Source organism: Eucyclogobius newberryi, unplaced genomic scaffold (assembly GCF_026437365.1).
Source record: "Eucyclogobius newberryi isolate DKJ021-1_F unplaced genomic scaffold, fEucNew1.0.hap1 SCAF_1, whole genome shotgun sequence".
NCBI lineage: Eukaryota > Metazoa > Chordata > Actinopteri > Gobiiformes > Gobiidae > Eucyclogobius > Eucyclogobius newberryi.
In genome coordinates, this window is record NW_027315723.1 from 4,947,225 (window position 1) to 4,962,183 (window position 14,959).

General features: G+C 39.4%; 1 protein-coding gene across 1 annotated transcript in view; it reads left to right on the forward strand.

Moving 5' to 3' along the window:
* The window catches only part of pard3ba (par-3 family cell polarity regulator beta a), a 263,992-nt gene that overhangs the window by 200,781 nt on the left and 48,252 nt on the right, over nucleotides 1–14,959 (forward strand). Inside the window, exon 22 of the mRNA XM_072443180.1 lies at nucleotides 3,697–3,793. Within this exon, the coding sequence (XP_072299281.1) occupies nucleotides 3,697–3,793 (97 nt within the window). The remainder of the gene's footprint in view (nucleotides 1–3,696; nucleotides 3,794–14,959) is intronic.

Sequence of the window (14,959 nt, forward strand, 5' to 3'; positions counted from 1 at the left end):
AGCCAAACTAATACAAAATTAACTTTTATTGGATATAAAATGTACTTTAAATGAGAAAAGTGCAGATAAAATCGGAGTATTCATATGCACAATGTCACATCTACAGGAAGACATGAATTACCTTTTATTGTTTGATTCACTTTTAAGCAATATTTGAACCTTGACAGGTTTATGGACATAGCTGGTGGATTGTTCAAATTGTTGTGTTTAATGTAAATAATATGGTAATCAATTTGCCCACTTCTAATCCAATGAATCCCTGTAAACGTGTGTATAAAGTATTTATTTTCACCCATACATAACTTGAACAATTGTCGCCTCCATTCTCCCTCAGCCCTTTCATAATAAATCCTTACTGTCGCTCTGTAATGCAATAATATTTGTGTTTGTCAGTGATGGAGTCCACGCCATAACGAGATAATTACACTGTTGTTTCATTTGGAGAGGCGCGCACACTCAATCAACATGACACCTCTAATTACCGGCCCTGGGTTCTCCTAATGGGTCCTACCGGAGATGGGGAAACTGCAAAATGCCTTTTAATATGAGCTCGAGTTTGTTTGTTTGTTTAAGAAGAAAATTAGAAAAATAGTAAGTATGAATGGTTATTAGGAGGAAAAGTGACAGTAAAGAGTGTCATTTAAGAAGTAAGGGTGGTCCTATGGATTATTCAGCCCATACCAATGCTCGCTCTTTGTCTTAAAGGGAACATATTATGCACAAAGAACTTTAATTAGCTTTTAACGTTGTCATTATAGTCTTTCCTCATCATTATTTTACTCAAAGCTTTATTTTGATTGATTCCTCTATGTTTGAGGAATCATTTATTGTGCTCCCTCGAGTGCTCAAAAAAATCCCTGTTTTCACCTTCCCCCTGTCCCCACCCACATCCCTGTACTGATATTTACTGGTGAGGAAAAGATTTAGTAGAGATGACAATTACTGTTGAATAGCTTGTCATGTTAGTAAAAAACTACGACATATATTTTCTGGAACATAATGTGTTGTTTGGTGGTGATTGTGTAAACATAGGGCCACTTCTTTACCTGCATCGCTTTTATAGTTTCATGTTAACTCACTAGTTTGTTCAAAGAGACAAATCTGATGCACTGGGGATGAACCAGGAACGAAACAAGAACACACACAGACCAGAGGCAATATCTAATTTAGATTTTTTTGAATAAACACTGATATCTTGTCCTGCCCTAGTGGAAATTGCGCCCCAGGCTGGAGTCCCAGGTGGGGCCTTTCAGTGTGGCGTTTGCACGTTCTTCCAGTGTCCGACATCAACCTAAAAGATGCTCAACTGCTCTGGACACGTATTGCTACATGTTTTATTAGATTGGTTTGTTAGTTTGTGTGTCGTCATTAATTAATTATTCTGATTCGGATACATTGTCCAAAAATCATGAAAGTCTGGCAATTATTACAGGAATCACACATTTTTTTTGTAATAGCTGATTTTTTTCCCCCAATGTTTCTGCCTTAATCTGTTGATCCACACCAGATCGAAGCAAAGATGCTCAGTTTGAAAAAACACATGAGCGTGTCATTTTCATATAATTTGGACAGTTATATCAAAGTCAAATACATGTATGGCAGTGATGTAGTCTAGGTGATATGCAGATACACGCCTCATAACCATTAGAAGTGCATGTGCCCACTACAAACCATGTTGTGCTTTCTCTCCATTTAGAGACTTGCACATTGTTGCACTGATCTATGGTGACTATTTCACTAATTGTTATGCATCTCTTGAGTATTCATTTTAGGACCCTCAGATTATGCAACACTGCCATATAAAATGACTCTCTTTAGAGCAGTGCAAATAATTTGGTTGCATCAGTCTGATTTCAGCAGACTCGTCTTCATAAGTCGCTCTTGTTGCCTCTGAGAATACCATATCCACATTTTGCACATCATCTTTCTTTCTTGACTCATATTTCCCACAGCAGCATATTGCACCTCTAAATCTGCACTCAAAATCAAAAGTCATCTTTACACGTCCCAGGCAGAAATGATAAGGATTATTTCACAAAAATATAAACTGAAACTAAATTTCAGCATTTGAAAACTATAGTTTTGAAAACTATAGTTTTCAAATGTGCAAACATTGGAAATTGTGGCAACGCTTTATTTTAATACATACATCACATCTTAGCATCTAACAGTCTGCTAATTTGCATGTATATTCATTAATTCCTTATTACTGCTTATTAGTATGATTAGTTTTGATTCTAATGGATAAAATGTTGGTAAAAAATGTTTTTAATGGGATGCAAATGCTTATCAACCCCTTATTACCCAAAAGCGATACTCACATTAGCATTTACATGTGATGATTAGCATTAGAGCTTCAACTAACAAAGATGTCAATAGTCGACTAGTCAGCGATTATTTCTTTCCATTTGTCGACTAATAAAACAATTATTTATATTGTTCATTGATACTATTAAAGGAATAATAGAGGATTTTTCACCGATTTGAGAACTCAAGCGACTGTTAATCCCTTTTTAGAAAATGCGCATGCGCACACTCACCCCCCACCCTCCTGTTGTTTCCCAGAGGCCATCAAACCTCGTGTGGAAGCGCGCAACAGTCCTGCTGCTACACGTGCATTTGTTTATTAGTGCGACGCATCGCATCTCTCGTCTCCGCAGATTTCCGTCTCTTCTGAGCTCGAACACAGTCTTTCTCTGTCATCATTTTGTACTTTACACTGAAGGAACTCGCTAAACACACACCGGCATCAACCACGCATGTGCAGCCAGGGAAACGTGCTGCTATCCTGGGAACGAGGCTGCAGGTGTGCAGCAGCACGCAGGGAATGATTGACATGCGGGAGAACTACTCAGCTGTCCACGCCACGAGGAAATGAAACTCAGATTGCCAAAAATCCTCTATTATTCCTTCAAATACATGATCAGCCAAATAAATGCTGAAATAGTGTGACTGAAAGCTTCTGGATAGAGAATATATACACAAAGTGTATTATTGATGACATGATGAGAAATAGTTTATTCTTGTTTGACATTTTAATTGAATATTGCTGTGTCCTAACCCATCCATAATCAATACATTATTTTAAAAACACTATATAGTCCACAATTTCTCAGTTTGCTGCCCTAATGAATTGCTTGTTTGCAGCTAAACTTGACTCAAACCAATTCTTTTTTACAAACTACCTGTTTAGTAGAGGGTACACCACCGTAGAAAGGTGACCTACTCACAATAATCATGCAAGGGATTTTATTTGTGCAATAAATGCTCCTGTAATGGACACATGGGTAGATTAAATGTCACCCAGTGGAAGATTCTTGGTAAAGCTTTCCAATAGAACCTTCGAAGTGGCAGAACCCCCTCCAGAAAAGTTACATAGTGCACCTTTAAACTCATGGAACTCAGGAGTGCATTTCTGTCATTTTTAGCATTAGTCATACTTTGCTTTAACAACCCAAAATCTACTTGTTCTTTTTTCTTTTGGATTGTTTGAGCTTTGAACCATGATTCCTGTGTCAGCTCCTTCTCTTGAGTCACCTCTGCCTTGTCACAAAGGACATTTTATACTTCCCTGTTTTTCTCTGTCCTCATCTGTCAAAATATTTCAGTACCTGGCCAAAGCATATACTGGTGGGTTTGAGACATATTTTTGCAGGTTTTTCACTCAAAATCGTATGGTTTGGCTTTGTTTTCTAGTGGGCCGAGGAGGGAGCACCAAGCATCCAGAGCAGTGCCAGGATATGACGAATTGGACGCAGCCCGACGCCGAGCGCTGGAGTATGATCCAAATCGGGTAAGTACAATATTTAACATTTAAACTGTACTTTATATCTATAAAGGACAAAATGAAAAATTATTGTTGTGTTGGAGGTCCAACTATTACCTTCTGTGACAAAAATGGTCCGCAAAATCCTGCTTTGTTATGGGAAAAGTTCATGAAAATTATACAAATTTACCTTTTAAGAGCTTTAAACAATTACCTTCTCATTTACCCGCTCAAAGTTGTATTTAGATGGATTCCTGCATGTTTGATTCATCTTTATTTCCCTGCATTCAATACATCATTAACCTGGCTAATGGTTAATCCTGGCTAATCCTCTGCGACCCAGAATGCATTTTCCCCATGGATTATTAATGCAATGTAAAAACTGTGTGGCTGACAGGAACCTACAGCTTTAACAAATATTCAAATTTTGTTGCAATTTTGTAGTAGAAAAAGCTTCAGTTGTAGTCATCTGGACTCAGTTTGAAAAAATAGACGTTTCGACTCATCCAAGAGTCATTGTCAATAACAGAATTTAGGTCGAGAACTCCGATATTAATACTGTTCTGTGGTAAGACCCGCCCATTGGGAGGAGCCTTCCTGAAGTAGAAAGAGTTGTTTGTTTCAACAGAAACTCCCCCTTGTATCTACCGAGCTAGCCTATTCAGAATCTTAATGGGCTATTAGAATCCTCTTTGTCTTTGTGAGACCCTGGCTCAACCACCCTGAGTACCTGATTAGCATCTGAATGCCCTTTACCTTTCCAGGGGTTCAGTAACCCATTATAAATAACAGGAAGATGAAACCTAAGCCCTCCATTTCTGTTTAAAGAAGGTCTTTCTTTTTTAACAAAAATAGCTTCCTTGACTCCTCTTTCAAACCATCTTTTCTCCCTGCTTAAAACCTTCACCTCACCGTCTTCAAACGAGTGATTAGAGGCTTCAAGATGGAGATGCACGGCACTCTGTGGTCCTGAACTTGTATTTCTTCTGTGCTGATAAAGCCTCTTGTGTAGAGGCTGTTTCGTCTCACCTATGTAACGTTCTTTACAACTTTCTTCACTGCATTGGATCGAATAAACTACATTGCTCTGTTTTTGAGTCGGCAACTTGTCCTTTGGGTGAACCAGTTTTTGTCTTAAAGTGTTTCCTGGTTTAAAATAAACAGGGACTTCGTGTTGTCTAAAAATTTTCTGCAGTTTTTCCGACAGGCCAGACACATAAGGGATAGAAACACCCTTCCTTCTCTGTTCAGTTTCCCTTTTGTCCTGCTTCTTGGTTCTCTTCACTCTGTTGAGAGCCCAAGCGGGGTAACCACAGGCTGAGAGGGCATTTCAGACATGTTTTTCCTCTTTCTTCTTGCCCTCTGAGCTGGTGGGCACACCTTGAGCTCTGTGTTGTAAGGTTCTGATCACCCCCAGCTTGTGCTGTAGTGGGTGGTTGGAACCAAAGAGCAGATACTGGTCCGTGTGTGTAGGTTTCCTATATACTTCTATTTGGAGTTTCCCGTCCTCTCCTCTGATCGTGGAACAACAGAGTTGTCAACAGAGTGTCAACAAAGTGAAGAGAACCAAGAAGCAGGACAAAAGGGAAACTGAACAGAGAAGGAAGGGTGTTTCTATCCCTTATGTGTCTGGCCTGTCGGAAAAACTGCAGAGAATTTTTAGACAACACGAAGTCCCTGTTTATTTTAAACCAGGAAACACTTTAAGACAAAAACTGGTTCACCCAAAGGACAAGTTGCCGACTCAAAAACAGAGCAATGTAGTTTATTCGATCCAATGCAGTGAAGAAAGTTGTAAAGAACGGTACATAGGTGAGACGAAACAGCCTCTACACAAGAGGCTTCATCAGCACAGAAGAAATACAAGTTCAGGACCACAGAGTGCCGTGCATCTCCATCTTGAAGCCTCTAATCACTCGTTTGAAGACGGTGAGGTGAAGGTTTTAAGCAGGGAGAAAAGATGGTTTGAAAGAGGTGTCAAGGAAGCTATTTTTGTTAAAAAAAGAAAGACCTTCTTTAAACAGAAATGGAGGGCTTAGGTTTCATCTTCCTGTTATTTATAATGGGATTCTGAACCCCTGGAAAGGTAAAGGACATTCAGATGCTAATCAGGTACTCAGGGTGGTTGAGCCAGGGTCTCACAAAGACAAAGAGGTTTCTAATAGCCCATTAAGATTCTGAATAGGCTAGCTCGGTAGATACAAGGGGGAGTTTCTGTTGAAACAAACAACTCTTTCTACTTCAGGAAGGCTCCGCCCAATGGGCGGGTCTTACCACAGAACAGTATTAATATCGGAGTTCTCGACCTAAATTCTGTTATTGACAATGACTCTTGGATGAGAGTCGAAACGTCTATTTTTTCAAACTGAGTCCAGACGACTACAACTGAAGCTTTTTCTACTATGGAACACGCCTGGACGAATGAGGGATTACACCGACATAGTTGCAATTTTGCCTATTTTCAGGTAATTAGATTTTTTTCTGGTTCAAAACCCTCCAGTTTTCTTAAAAACAGATTTTAAATCATTAGCTTCAGCTCACTCTGCTTTGCTCTCGCTGCTCTTGCTCTGATTGGTCCGAGTGGTCACGTGTTACTTGAGCCACGTCACTTAATGCTACTTCCAGGCCACACTACTCCCGGATGTAGCTAGCTGTTAAAGGCTAAAGTGGCGACATGCGCTAGCGCCTAGCGAGCACGCCCCATTGACTTGAATGGACTGCCATCTTGCTCCCTGGGGGTTTGATTGAGTCCCACACATTTATCAATCTGGAAAGGCTCCCGCTGAATATATAATTGTAATATTCAAAATAATCTTCACACTGATTGGTTGAGGCAACAGTGGAACAAGCAGACAAATCAAACCAATCGAGAGAAAAGCACAGACATATTTTGTCTGTGCTTCCCTCTGCAAATGTTTTTTCCCGTCTTTGTCTAGACAAAATAGGTTGAAGTACGTTTGTAGACGCCTCCATGTTTATGTTGTCATCTGGTCCGGCAGAGCGCTGCTGTGTTGTGATGTTTACAGTGACGTATTGTAAAGGGGCAGGTGGAAATCAGCGTTACATTGTTTTAGCTCAATATTGTGTCTAAAAGATAAAATCATGTCCATAGATGATCATTATACCTATGTCTGCAGAACACAGCGTGTCTTCTGACCAGAGAACTGTTAAACAGCGTTTGATTGTTTCATTGTTTGTTTCTCGAACCTTCAAACAACAATTCTGGAATTGCCACTGAGGCTGTCGGGATTTTGGGCGTTAAAAAATAAATTGAACTGAATTGAATTTCACTGCAAACTGCCCCGAAAGACTCAGACCAGTCCTTTATGCTGCATTGAGACTTTTGTTTTTGCTTCATTCATGTTTGTATTTAACTGTATTTAACTGCTCAGTGTGCTTGCATCGTCCGTCGGTGAAAACATTGCATATCAAGTACATTTTCTGCGGATCCACGGATCAGAATACAGCAAACAGGAAAGAGAACAAGAACAACATCCAGATTTTAAAAAAGTAAACGCACTGTTAACGTTCCGGTTGTCTCTGACGCAGCACCAGGAGAACAGTTCACTCGTTCACGTCAGTCAGTAATGCTAAATGACCTTTTTTGTAGTGAAAAGTGTACAATTCTATGTGTGTGATCTCATGAAGCACATGAATTATCTGCACTTCTGCTTTAGAATAATTAGCCATTTGGTGTAAATGAAGACGTTCATTTCACGTGGTCTCTACACGTGGTTGAGCTCTTGGGGCTCCTCGGTCCTGCACGGCGGACTGGAGCGGAGATGAGGAGCAAGAGGTGAGCCAGAGGAGGCGGACCACAGTGAGCTGCGTGCAGTGGAAAGCCTTAGACCTTTCTCCATTTTAATTATGTGCACCAAGATTTGAGAGAAAACTGTCATCTGAACTGCTAAACTAATCTAAGAAGCCCATGTTGTACAGAAAATGTTGTAAATGTATAAATTACAGGTTACAGCTTTTACGCTCATCTTGTTTTTGCTGTTTTAGGTTTTTTTCTTTTTATAAAATAACTAATAATAGAATTTAAAAAGCTCTTAGGCAGAATAAACCCCTTTGAAACACAGGGACACTTAGTTCTGACATTATATCACCTAAATAACTGCAGCTTTTTGCCAATTGTGACTATTCTAATTCCATTTCAATTCCAAATAATTCACTCTTCTCATACTCTACCTCTCCCGATTATACTTTTCAATCCAGATCAAAGCGTGATTTTCTGCATCCTCGAGCACGCTATTAAAAAAATCCACATTGCAAATGCTTGATAAACGCTGATCGATTTCCGTGCGGCGGTTGCGAGCGTACAGGAGGTAAAGTAGATCAATATTGTGAAAAAACACCAGGGATTTGGGACTTGTTGTGTTAGATGAAGGTTGTGGACGTACGCGCTGGAGAAATGTCAGGGTCTAATGCAAGCCTCCATAAACCAAATGAAGAGAGGAGAGCCGGGACGCCGCTCAAATGTTAACAAGGAGCTGGAAATAGACCCACGACTGCACAGGGAGGAAAAGTGAGGGGTGTTTCTGGCTGTGGTGTCACTTTACTTAACAATTATAAGGTTTCTTTGCTTTCAAACTTGTCATTTTACTTCATCTTCTGCACATTACCTCCATGCTGATTCTCTCCTTATTAGATCGTCACAGTTGTTTTGTCGCTGTCATGTTGTGTTTGCGTCGTCTTGGTTCCCGTTCTGATTCTTGCACAGTTTCCATTCCCACTCTGGGGTCCATAGGGCGCGATTGAACCTAGAGTGTTTCATTATCGAGGTCTCGGGAGACCAGACCACCGCGGGTTCCGGTAACACCAAAGAATTCTGGGTAAAAACGAGTTGGAAGTGGATCGCAGGTTTCTATTAACTTTTGGAGTATTCGTTTTATTCAAGTTGTATAATCCTGGGTTTGTTCTGGTTTAGTCCTGGTTTATTCCTAGTTTACTCCTCGTTTATCGCTCGTTTATTCCTAGTTTACTCCTCGTTTACTCCTTGTTTATGATCTTTTAGAGCAGCTGCTGTGGGGTTTTGTGGTCTGCAGTGGTCCAAATAATGCAAAAGTGCTTTATTCCTGGTATAGTCCAGTTTTAGACTTGGTTTAGTGTGTTAAAGTTTGATTGACCTTCAGCTATTTAAATTTTAATATGACATTTTCAAGAGGTTAAAAGTTAGCTGCTGTCATGTACGAGTCTGAAGTTGAAGCCTGTGTTTTATGTTTAATTGGGGATCAAATCATGACACGTCTTATTATGATCAAATACAAGGAATATATCATCCCAGCGATGGAGCCTTGACCTTTCCACAGAACAGTAAATTAAGGAGACTTTGACGTGAAATGAAGAAAGAAGATGTGTAATTATCTCCAGACCTCACTAATCTTAAAGGTGCTCTATGTAACTTTTCTTATAGAAGCTCCGCCACCTGCTTGTCGCCATGGAGATGTTATCGCATTGCTTCAAATGTTCAAAGGCGTTAATGCTATATATCTTGCATAGAGCCACAATGATTCATTAGAATAATTATGACTAGTGGACCATTAAAGTAATTGTTTTTTATAATAATAATAAAGACGGAGACAATATTAAAACAAAATGTCAATAAATGGTGAACTGTTAGAGATTTATATAAATAAGGCACTTTATTAATACATATTCTCTATCTAGAAAACTTCAGTTACCATATTTCAACATTTATTTAATTGAAAATATATTTAACAAATAGAAGTATTTTTTTGACTAATTGACTAATCAATAAAATAAAAACGACTCTACAACTTCCATGTTGCATCCCTAAACGTAAATGTATTAGATTACAGGTGTTTTTATCGCTCAAAAATCCCTTGAAAAGCATTCTTTCTGTCGCCGGGCTCGCCTCTCCACAGATCTGACCGTGAACATTCCAGGCAAAGCAACAATTCGATTCAGCAGAAAAGTAACTAGAGCACCTTTAATGTGGAAAACAAAGCCACTTCCCCTCCTCGTAAGAGTGAACAAACATGACGCGAGCACAAGCGTAGCCCGTTTTATCCTGGCTCTTATTTATGTTAGCGCAGGTTAGCGTGGGTTAGCGGAGATCGCCTTTCAAAGCGCTCGGAGCGGTGATCCCGTCCTTGGGAGAATAAAACAGCCTCTTAAGCTTTCGAGGCTGTAGAAATCTAGTTCATAAAAGAGCAGCGATGCGAGGAAAAGACGGAGTGAATGAAACAAGGTCAAAACAGGAGAGGAGCGTGGAGTGGGGCATTCAGACACTTTGTGATGGAACATCTGACGGCTGAGAGGAGGAAATCAAGAAGGATTCATTTTTCATGGCTGAATTTAGTTCAAAATAAATTTCCTCACAAAGCAAAGTGATTGAAATATAATAATGATAATAATGATAACACTTGGCTCATGTACAAGCTTGATAAGCCTCACATTAATATATAATTCACTCCACACCAGGTGACGTGTGTCTGTAGCCACAGCTGCCCTGGAGTTAGTTAAAGGAGGTGACATCATCAACATCGATCACAAACTGCATTTATAAAGCTCATGTTTGTTAAATACTGTATAAACTGAGCACTAAGTTGAATTGTGACTCACCAGAACATGTTTGATTCCCACCGATCTGGTTTTAACTTTGTTGTGCTGTGAATCTGTGGGAAAAATATATATTTTATGTTCATTTTATTCATTCGTACCTGAGTAAAGCCAATGATATGTTTTCAAGTAGAGATGGTCCGATATGGATTCTTTGAACAGATTTCAATATTTGTCTTACCTCTGCGGCTGATTAACAATATTTGTTGATACCAATATGATTTCAAAATCTATAGCAAGAAATACAATGTATATTAACATATAGTCAAGTTTTTTACACTTTTGTGAAATTGTATAACATGGATTAATCTGTGATATTTAAAATTATATGTTGCATTTTGTGCATACATACAAACATACAGCCATGAGTTTAGACTATTTTAATTTGTAGCAAAGATTACAAAGACTATGACCTAAATAAATATGAATGCCAAATATTAGCATCATTTTTCATATTGAACCAATATCAGGGGAAAACCATATATATATATATATATATATATATATATATTTATATATATATTTATATATATATATATATATATATTGGTTCTTGGTGTAAACAGTTTGAGAACCACTGGACTAGTCACTGAGAGAAATCATCACGTTCAACATTTGTGGATTTACTTTTTAGATATTTCAGGGCAAAGTACAACGTGATCAAAGTGAAAAGTGTCTCTTCCTCATCATCTTGTTCACTGACAGTGGCAATAAAACATGTTCTCATTCTGACATCACCAATACCAGAAAACAGACGTATTCATCCCTAATTGACCTGAAATCAGACGTAAAGAAATAATGAGCTAATTACCCATGAAGTCGCACTCAACCAACCTGTAATATTCAATTGCTTTAACAACAATTTAATCACACTATCGCTGCCATCATTATTAGTTTTAAATCATTATCATCATCACATAATTAACACTTGCTATTGTTTTAGTCACGTGTAATAACATGAGAATCTTAATTAGCCTGAGTGATATTTACAAACCGTTTAACTGTAACTGCTCCTCATTCTCTTTCACCCATATATTTACCACATCTACAGGATTAAACAATGCATTCATTTATATACTTATTCTTTGTTATTATCTGTTATTTCTTTTGCTTCCCACATGCCCACGATCCGTCTCCTCTGCTCATTATCCGGGACTCGTAAATCGAACGCGCACACGACTCGTCAGAAGCTGCAGCTGCTATTTTCTGTTGCTAATGTTGCGTTCGTCGACATAAATCACACTGATGATATTTTAATGTCACTTCCTCCGGCTCTCTCTCTCTCTCCCCCTCGGTGTTTTCGTCCCCTTCTTTCTCTCTCTCTAACTCTATCCATCTTCTCTCTCCTCCCTTCTTTGTTTTCATCCCTCTCCCTCTCTCCCCTACTTCATTTTTAGTTTCTTTCTCCATCTCATTTGCTCTCCTCCACTTTCTCTCCCATCATTTTGTTTATTTGCCTTGCTATTTCCCCTCTCTCTCTTTCTCTCTTTCTCTCACTCTTCCTCTCGTTCTCTCTCTCTTTCTCTTTCTTTCTTTCTTTGTTTCTTTCTCTATTCTCAGTTCATAAATAACAGCGCACATCATTAAGTAAACATGCACTTGCCTGTCCCACTGATAGATGGGTCTTCTCCGTCACTCTTGGGGTGTCAGGGGGGGCACGGGGGGGTACAGGGGTATTGTGGGAGGTACAGGGGGGGTACAGGGGGCGGGGGGCCCATGCCCGGAGGCAGAGAGAGGCCCCTCACAGGCCTATGCCCACAGCTGTAGTCCTTCCAGCTGTGCACAATGGAAACAATAGTGAGTTTTGCCTGAGCGTTTCAATAATTCTGTTCAGTAACACTTTATAATAACTACATATTTAATAGTCTTAATAAAGCACGAGCAGTGAATGACTTCATTAAAGCCCACTGGAACCCTAACCTCTTAATTAAGTAGATACTAAGCCTGATTCATTCTTAATAAACATGCTTTATTTTGGCTAATTAAGGTCTAGCTTTTTATTAAGTGAACATTTGCTTCATTTTCAGGGGAAGTCACGATTTAATTTTAGTCATCATTGAATTCATCACTCTCAGTGCATCAGAATGAAACAAGAGTTTGATAGATCATACAGAATTTATCAAATTCTAAAACTCTTATTAAAGTTTTAATTCCAAAAATTAGGCAACATTTCAATCAAAACATTTTAAATACTAAAAAATATATCATAAATCCTCTTTGTAAGTGTTTCTATCGTGTCAACAAAATGAAGTAAGGAATTTAACCATCATATTTCAGATTTATGTGTCCCAAATAATTGTCAATTTCTTATATTTAAAATGCTTTATTGTTCAAATTAGAGATTTTCCTCCTCGACATGGTCCACCAGCTGTAGCACAGATGATGGTTGAGTTTGCGTCTGCTGCATTTGGGACCACACGTCTCGGGCCATCCCGGGTGTAATGCTGAGGTGCCTCGTCCTCTCCACTGCTCCTGTCCCAGAGACGAGGGTGTGTGTGTGGGGTGGGGGGCATTATCACCAGAGGAGATCAAACAGGAGAACAATGTTTTCATACGATGTTTCTACATCTGTGTTTTTGTGACACTGACAGTTAAATCCCTGTTTCCACCAGTGAATACAGCTCTGTCCTTTGGCAAGAGGTGGTTTGAGGTGCTAGTTATAACAAAACAATGTATTGTTGGTGTAATCCCTCATTCGTCCAGGCGTGTTCCATAGTAGAAAAAGCTTCAGTTGTAGTCATCTGGACTCAGTTTGAAAAAATAGACGTTTCGACTCTCATCCAAGAGTCATTGTCAACCATCTTTTCTCCCTGCTTAAAACCTTCACCTCACCGTCTTCAAACGAGTGATTAGAGGCTTCAAGATGGAGATGCACGGCACTCTGAGGTCCTGAACTTGTATTTCTTCTGTGCTGATAAAGCCTCTTGTGTAGAGGCTGTTTTGTCTCACCTATGTACCGTTCTTCCACTTCCAAACACTCACTAACGCACTCCTCCACTCACGCACGCCCCGTGCATACTAATTAGTAGTAGGAAAATGGAACATTACCGTTGTAAACGGGCGAAGCCCGTGCAAAAGTGCGCACTAAAGGAGCACTTTAAATTGCACTCATTTGCCCTAAGTAGCTCACGAATACGTTCCCCATCTCTTGCATGTTCCGTGCATATAAGCATGTAATGCAAAAATGTAACATTATTACTGTATAGAGGGCCAAAAACACAAAGTGGGCGGAGCCCACTCAAAATTAACGAAAGTACCCGTCAGTGACCAGGGACCCACACCATTAGTATAGTTTATTATATTTGAAAAATGGGAAACATTGTTTTCGCATCGGAATATTATTATTCTTTCTTTCTTTCTTTCTTCTCGGGACCAACCCCCCTATTTTTCACCCAGTGAACATTGACGAAAAGTCACAAAAATTTGCACACCTCTAAAAATCGTGCCTCTCTACATTCTGGCTATTTCCCTTTTCTAAAATAAAAAATTGGCGCGTCAGCGCCCCCAAATGTACCAAAAATGCATTGAGATAGGAAATGACCCCAAAAAAATCTGATCGTAGAATCATGAAATTTGGCGCAGAGGTAGATGGTGACAAGAGAAGTAAAAAATATTATTGCGGCAACACCGTCCACCCAACCAAATGTCGGCCATATTGGTTCAAAAATGGCTAAGCATGACTCGGGAGTTTTTCCAAACGTCGTACTTTTACGAACTCCTCCCAGGGCGTTGGCTCTAAAAAGCTGAAATTTGGTGAAAATGGTACTGAGGAGTGGGACCAAAGTTATCCAAATTACATTGATACCTCTCACGGTCTCTGTGCGGCGAAGCCGCAAACTGTAGCAAGAATTTCAGAAATCTCCCAAATTTAACATTTCTGCCATTTGCGCAGATAAAGTCCGAATTGCGTCAAATTAGAATCAGTTGTTAAACTCTTTGCCCTAAACCCACTTGAAGTGAAATTAATTAATTTGGAGCCACAGCGCCCCCTGCAGATTTTATATGGAGGTTAAATATTTAGTTTTGCGAAATTATCTGAAATTTGACACAAAACTCAATTTTGGCATCCCCATCAAAAAAGTAAATGAGACCCATGTCATAATTGTTACGGCTTTGCTGTAGCGATGACCGAAACCTTCCATGTTATTCCAATGGGGAAATCTCCAGAACATGTTTACACTTTAGACTTTCACAAACTCCTCCCAGGGCGTCAGCCCTATTAACCTGAAATTTGGTGAGACTCATCTTCAGGGGTGGACCATCAAAAGTCATTCACATTTTTATTCTAAGAGTCACGGTGTCTGTGCGGCAAAGCCGCACATTTTGCCAAGAATTCAAAATAAAATTGCTTTTTGATGGTAAAACAAAGGGGAGAAGATGTGACAGCGTCACAGATTCAGCAGTAGATGTAATAAAAGGACAATTGGGGCGTGTTAGCGCCCCCTCCTCTTGCGGCGTGGCGGCAGTGTGGCGAGGGCCGATCATTGCCGCTTGCGGCTATATTTATTATTATTGTTGCAATTATTGTAGAGGCAAAATGGGTATTTCGAGTACTTAGTCTATAATTAAAACAATTTAAATTAACTGCCAAAAAAGTTATCCAGTGTA